This window comes from Panthera uncia, chromosome E3 (assembly GCF_023721935.1).
Source record: "Panthera uncia isolate 11264 chromosome E3, Puncia_PCG_1.0, whole genome shotgun sequence".
NCBI classification, from domain to species: domain Eukaryota; kingdom Metazoa; phylum Chordata; class Mammalia; order Carnivora; family Felidae; genus Panthera; species Panthera uncia.
In genome coordinates, this window is record NC_064815.1 from 32,332,538 (window position 1) to 32,339,780 (window position 7,243).

The following is a 7,243-nucleotide window of genomic DNA, read 5'->3' on the forward strand; positions in this document are numbered from 1 at the left end:
TGGCGTGTGATGGGAGATAGTGAGATAGTGGTTCCCAGGCCTCTTCCTGCCCCCGCCCCCCCAGGTAATTAGCAGGCGCCACCTCAGGCAGACAGTTGCCTGAGCAGATGGTGCTGGCTGTGCCCAAGTGACAAGTCTCCCGTGGTGTCACCTCCTGCCATAAACCCCGCCCCCATCAGCCGGAGCCCAGCCTTGGAGCCTCTAGGCAGCCGAGAGGCCGGGTGGGCAGGGGAGGAAAAGGCCCTATGGCTGCATGGGCTGCCCCCAAACAGTCAGCTGAGCCGCAGCCCAGCCCAGCCTCAGGTCTGAAGTGCCTGTGCCCTTGCCTCACCACCAACTCCCACGGACCCCATATCTGGGCTATTTTCAGAAGGAGCCCCCTCCACTCCCCTCATCTCTCCTCAGGAAGTCTTGGGCAGTCTCCACCCTGGCCTCCCTTCCCTACCTGCTCTATGTATTCTCTACTCAGTGACCAGACAGATCTAGCCCTCCCCCTCCCCGCCCCCCCCAAATGGATCAGAATCTTCCACGGCTCCCCATTGCCTCTGAGTTCAAATCCTGGTCTGCTGTCTACTCCCCTGGGAACTCATTCCCAGCCCCGTTTCTTGCCGCACCCTGCAATCCTCCCCATTCCCCAACAGCCCAAGCACCACTGAGCCCTCATATCTTTGCGTGAGCCGTGCCCGGGATTCAGGTCAGTGGCTTCTATACTTAGCGATACCCACTAGATGCTGAGTGTTCTGCAAGAGAAGAGAGAGAACAGCACACGGCCACGTCAGCCCATACTCCCACCAGACAAGGTCCTGTGGCCCCCCGCCGAGGAGATAGCACTGCCTGCCCGCACCCCAGAGCACCCCTACTTTCTCCGACTGGTGCCCTGGGACACACCAGACAGCAGGAGCGGTGTACCCATTGTACAGAAGGCAAGGACGCGGGGGGGGTGGGCAGGAGACGCGGTTACTGAGAGGAGCTGGTCCAGCCTGGCAGGGGCTAGAGGGAGTTTCCTGCGCCTCTCCGCAGCCAGGCTGGGGCGTGGGGGGCCCCCGGGTGCGGCTGCCGTCTGGGAACAGCAGGACAAAGCCTTATAGCATTCTTGTGGGGGCCGTGGGCTTTGGCAAGAGCGATTCAGTTTCTTTGCTGTCAGGAGAATGGAATTTCGTGGTGACTCCTTGAGGTCTAAAAACTGTAGGGGGGTGGCCCGCTCAGCTGCCCCCCGCCCCTTCCCCAGCCTGAGGTGCGCCCCTCCCTGCCCCTGACCTAGGCCCACGGGCTCCTACCAGGGACCCACTGAGCCAAACAGCCGCAGGGGAAGTGGGGGTGCTGGGCTGAGGACAGGAAATGGGGAGCTTGAGAAGGGATGGGGGTGCTGACCAGGTTGCCGGGAAGCCCCTTGGGGCGTTAAGGTCCCGGGGGGAGGGGGCTGGGAGTGGAGGCTGGACCAGGGCTCTGCTCTGGGCACAGGCACAAACTCACCCCGGGGGTGGGGGTTGCCCTCTGGAGCCAGACTGCTGGCCTTGCAAACCCACAAGGGCCCCTTCTCAGCTTTAGACCTGGACCCGGGATGTTCCTTCTCTGAACCTCAGTTTCCCCACCCATAACATGAGGATAACGCTACCCTCCGTTTTATAAGGTGCTTCCGGGCGGAAGGTCAGACAAGCAAGCAGCCTGGCTCTCTTGCCTGGGGACGTTGGGTCCGTGTGCCTCCTGGGCAGCAGACCTCCACTCAGTGTGGTGTCTCCGCCAGCCTGGGGCCCCGGGCAGCCACGTGGCTGAATGACCTCAGAGCCGCCCCTGAAATTTAGAGCGGTGGCCTCGGAAAGCGGGCCCACCTGACCACAGAGCCCCGCGGGGCTCTACTCTGCCCCCACATCAGGCTCAGAGGCAGTGTTGTGTCCCCACCTGAACTCAGCCTCCTTTCTCTGCTGGGGCTCAGCCCGGGGCCTCCCGTGGATGGGGGTCTGTCCCACCAGCTACTGGAAACCCCTTCTCCACAGGCTCCCGGGGTCCTTGGGGCCGGCTTCCCCTGGATTGTTTCTTTCCTGGGAAGATCCAGGAGACATAGCGGGTGGCCCCGTTAGCTCGCAGGAAGTCATCCGAGGCAGGCAGGCTGCGTGTCACTGCAACAGGGAAGGCCCTGTCCCAACCCCACCGTGAGCTGGTGGCAGGAAGATGGAGTTGGGGCTCCTGGACGGGCAGACGTGAGGACGCTGCCCCCGCGCTGCCGTGAGGGCATCAGAGGATAACTGGCAAGAAGGGAACCTTCTGGATGCCAAGGTGCCCCTAGCAGGCAATGAGTGGCACGGTCACAGAAGCCCCAGCCCAGAAGCTTCTGGACAGGGAGTCCCGCTGGCAGGAGGGGAGGGTTGGCTCCGGAGCCCGGTGCAGCCGGCTCCACGGCAGGAGGGAGGGGGCACAGCGGGCAGCAGCAGCTGATTCCCATTACTGCAGCTGGGGTGGGCGCTGCCCCCACGGGAAGAATGAACAGTCTACAGCTGTGAATAGAGCCCCCAGACCAGCCTGGCCCGGCCCGCCCGCACGCCCGCCCTGCCCGGAACCCCTCACCCCCAGGCCTCGCTTTGTGTGGTCTTGGGCCAGTTCCCTCCCTCTGCAGATCTCGGGATTTCACTTGACTTTGTAATAGGGATATGGCCGGTGCCTTCCCTTCCCCGCCCACCCTTGGCTGGTACTCTGCAGGCGTAGAGAAACAATGAGCCCTGGTGACATGGCCCACTGGCCTGAACTCTGGGGCCTGGAGTGGTCACAGTGGCCCGGTGACTTGGCCTAGGTGGCTGAGTAAGGCTTCAGGGGACACCCTTCAAGGCCAGCCGGGTGCCACCTCTTCCAGGTAGTCCTCCCTCAGCCCCTGTGGCACCTGCCCCCGTCCTGGTCCTGACTCCACGAGATAATAACTGCCCGTTTCCCTGCCTGCCTCCCCAGCTAGCCTGGGAGGTCAGGGGCCATGCTGAGTTCCTCAACAGTGCCTGCCACAAAGCAGGTGCTCAGTAAACAAACACTGGCTGGACAGATGAGGAAGGGAAAGGAGAGACAGATGGACGGAAAGGCAAAAAGGCAGAGAGAGGTCGTGGGGATGACTGGGAAGGTGCCGGATGTGGGCTACCAGAGGGCAGAAACACTGTGTCATTCGTAGCTGTCGTCCTCAGTGCTTAGAAGGGTACGTGGTGCGTCTTAGGTACCTTAGAAACATCCGTTGGATGATACGTGGATGGATGGGCAGACGGATAGATGGACGCACGCATGGGTGGACGGACTGGGTGGAGGGATGGATACATGTAGATATACGGACATGCAGAGGCTCAAGGGAGGGCCCCTGCTTCTGTCCCCCAAGCACCCAGCCCCGGGGAATGTGGGTTTCAGGGGAAGGAGGGAGGCCCGGCGTGGCTGCCCACCGAACTGTGAGCTGGCACCGGGGCCTGAGGGCAGAGCTGTGGAGGGTGGCAGGGGGCTGGCAGGGGCTGATGCCCGTAGTTCTCGGTGACCATACACCGTGTGCCCACCTACGCTGGGAGGGTCTCACTCAAGCGGTTGGTCTTGCAGATTGGACATGGGCGGTGCAGAGAGGAGAAGAGGCACGCCTCCGACCCCACAGCCAGTCGGGGACAAGTCTCTCCGCCGTGGGGCAGGGCTTCGAACACCAGAAGGGAGACAGGCCCAGGCCTGGCAGCTGCACCTCTCCCTGGTGGCTCTGCGCTGGGGCCAGACTGGGCTAATCTGATTTGCAGCCCCCAGGAGCAGAGCCCCGGCCGTGAGGACACATTACTGACGTCCTACAGCGGCCAGACACCCACCAGGGAGACACCAGAACCACTTTGCCCCAGCCAGCCTTTGTCTTGCCAAGAATGGCTAGCTTGTGCTGTGGCCACGGGGTGGGGAGTGGTTGTCCCCGTGCCTGCCAGGCCCCAGGCATGACCCCTCGCCCTAGTCATGACCTGGTGCCCACGTCAATGGGACCAGACCCTGGGGGCAGTGGAAGGAGGGGCTCCTGGCCGGATGGAGGCGGTAGGGATCGGAGTCTTGCCTCAAAGGGCGCCCCCGCCCCCACTTCATGACCCCGACCTTATCTCTGTAACTCCCTGACCTCAGGTTCCTCCTCTGTGACAGGAGTCGAGTTGAGTGAGCCCCTCACTCCCAGGGGTGGAGAAGGATATGACATTGATCTCTATTTTAGGCGGCCCTGGAAGTGACGGGAGGGGGAGGTTATGTGCCCAGGAGCGGCAACCACACCCACAAAAAGATAAGCCACCACCACGGCACCCATTCATCCACCCGTCTGACCGTCCATCTGTCCACTCACCCAACCATTCGACGGGATTCCCGGCACTCTCTCCACCCCTGGCTCTGCGTGGCTCGGGTGGTTTAGGAGGTGAGTCAGACGCAGCTCCTGGCCTCAGGGAGCTCACACTCTCGTGGGCGGATCTGCCAGGCTCTCAGACGTCCTCCCAGCAGAGAGATGGCGGTCAGGGCCGGGAGACGGGTCAAGCCCAAGTGTGCCCGGAGCCCAGGCGAGGGATAATCCACTGTGTGCCAGGGCCGGGGGTAGTGAGCATCAGGCAAGGCTTCTAGGAGAAGCTGGTGACTGGCGAAGGTTTGGGTGGGGGGGAGGGTGGGAAGGCAGGAGGGGGTGCTGCCCAGAGGTGGGGGGGGGGGCGGGAAGGGGGGCTGCCTAGAGGGGGGGGGGGGGGCACACAGCTCAGCGGGGGTCTGAGTCGATGAGCAGAGGGACGTGAAGCTGGAGAGCTGAGCAGGAGCCGGCCGGTCCTGGGTCAGGGGTCGGGGTCAGGGTCAGGCCTGGGAGGCAATGGGGAACCACAGAAGGTCTGCCAGCAAAAGGGATGTGGTTCGAGTTGCATTGCAGGAGGAGGGGGAGCCCGGGCAAGAGGAGTCAGCCCCAGGCCGTCTGTCCCTCCAGGCCTCATGCCCTTGCGGCCAGGCCTTTGCCCTCCCTGCTCCCTGTCCTGAGAGGCTCTGGCAACAGGAGGATTTTTTCAGGAGAGCAGGGCCAGCTCCTCAGAGGTAGGTGGGCCCTGGTGGAAGGGGGTGGGAGAGGCAAGGAGGATGGGACAGGGCTGAGGCCCGCATCAGAGGGAAGGCCAGGCCTCTCTCTGCAGCCCTGGCTGCTTTGTATACACACGGTCCGCAGGGACCAGCCCAGGGGACATTTGGGGCGTTTGGCAATGCCCGGAGACATTTTTGGATGCCACGCCCGGGGGTAATGCACAGCCGGTGCATCCAGTCGGTAAAAGCCGGAGGTGCCTGCTGAATGCCCTATGATGTGCAAGCCGGGCCCCCGGCAAAGAATGGTCCAACTGGAGGAATCGCCATCCGCATGACCGGCCTCTCCCAAGGCAGGAGCCTCCGTGGGGCACTCAGGGTGGCTCCCGGCCACGCCTGGGGTCCCTGACAGGTATGCGCGAGCCTGGCGGGGAGGCCCCGGCAAGCAGTTTGCTCCCCACTTCCTGCCAAGGTCATGTGAGGGCAGAGGATGCAGCGGGCAGGGCTGCCGGGACAGTGCGCCAGCCCGGCAGCGGAAGGATGACACAGGGGGCTCCTGCGGGTGGCCTCCACGGAGGTCAGTGGGGGGCTGGGGCCGGGCCGGGCCGCCTGGGCCGCGGGCCAAGGCTCGGTGAGGGCAGGGGCGGCAGAGCGGGGCCCCGGACCCCGTGGCCCCCAACGGCCTCCAGGTGCTTGCAGCCTCCGGCCGGGCTGGGTTTGGGAAGGTGGCGGGGAGGGGCCCCCCTGAAGGCTGTTTGCTCAGCCGAGGTTTAATCTTCAAAACAGGAAGGCTCGTATTGACAGAAGCAGCAGACGGAATTGCCTGAGGGCCTGCCAGGTTAGGCTCCCCAGCCCCCCTCCTCCCGGCCCCGGGCTGGCCCCCCCCACCCCTCCACAGATACTGCCCTGCGGTACAAACGCTGCCAGCCCCCTCCCACAGCCCCGAAGCTGTGCCCCTCGGTGCCATCCGGGCCCCGGCGAGAGGGTACCTCGGCCTGCTCTGCCCACTGCGGGGAGGGCGGGGGGGGGGGGCAGGAAAGTGGAGGGAAGGGGGGCCCCGGGGCGACAGGCTTAGCAGGGCGTGTCTCAGCTCTCATTTTGCAATTGAGGAAGCCGAGGCTCAGGGAGGGAAGTGAGCTGGCCTGGGTCACACAGGGGTGGGGTGGTGGTTGTCTGCCCCGGTGCCCGCACCCCGGTTCTGAAACACGCGCGGGCGGGTGCTGATGAGCCAAGAGGCGGGGCCCAGCGGACCCCCAAGTGCCCTTCCGGGAAGACCTGGCTCCGGGCTCGCCACGGCGGCAAATGCGGCCGAGGCCACAGATGCCCCCACTGCCAGCGGAAGCCGCGGGAGCGGGCAGGGCAGGTGTACCCCGGGCAAGCCGGGTCCTTCGGGACGGCCGCTTCCTGACGGCAGGCCTGGTCCGGGCCCGGCGGCCCCTTTCTCTTTCCAGGCAGCTGACTCTGCGTGGCACCAAGGTTCACAGGCTGACGCCAGCCTGCCCTCTGGACCCTCTTGAAGCCCACGCCCCTCTCCTGGCCACAGACTCCCTGGCCGCCCGAGGTGGGAGGTGGACATTATTCCCGGGCAGTTCCTTGCCCAGAGCTGCCGGCTCCGAGTGAGAAGCGGGCACTGTGGTCTTGCGTGGACCTGAGGGCTGGCCCCCAAATCCTAGAAACGGGATCCCTGTCTCCCTGCTCCCCACTCTGGAGGGCCGGCCCTGCCCCTGCAGGCCTCCGACTTCCTCTGCTGCTCCCGGCTTACCCGCTGGGCTCAGTCCCTCCATGCCCGCCTCCCCAGTCAGCGGCCACCTCCTTGGAGAAGTTTTCCTGGGTCCCTCCCCTCTTTTCCATTCCTGGGTCCCTTCCAGCCCCCGGCACACATTCTGGCACCCAGAGAGTGCTCTGGGACGGTGGCAACCACAAAGAGCTAAGAATTTGCTAGATGTACAAAGGGGCAAGAAGGAGCTAGGGCCATTGGACAGATGGGAAGACAGGGTCCTGCCCAAGGCCACGCAGCGGTGAGCCCGTGTCTCCAGCTTCCCCTGAGAGCAAGAATCTGTGGGCTCCAACCTCCTGTGGGGCTCCCGCAGTCCTGCGGGGCTGAGCTCACGGCCCCCATGGCCCCCACTCGGAGTCTAGGGCGGGTGCGGTGCTCCGCTCAGAGGCCGGCTGCAGACGGTGAGCCCACCTCACACACAGAAGACCTGGGTCTCTGCTCCCAGAAGTAGCTCCT

At 64.5% G+C, this 7,243-nt stretch overlaps 1 protein-coding gene across 1 annotated transcript in view; it reads right to left on the reverse strand.

Annotated features, from left to right (window-relative positions):
* LFNG (LFNG O-fucosylpeptide 3-beta-N-acetylglucosaminyltransferase) overlaps positions 1–3,500 on the reverse strand; it is a 12,432-nt gene extending 8,932 nt beyond the window's left edge. Inside the window, exon 1 of the mRNA XM_049639131.1 lies at positions 3,408–3,500. Within this exon, the coding sequence (XP_049495088.1) occupies positions 3,408–3,500 (93 nt within the window). The remainder of the gene's footprint in view (positions 1–3,407) is intronic.
* Between the last annotated feature and the right edge of the window lie 3,743 nt (positions 3,501–7,243).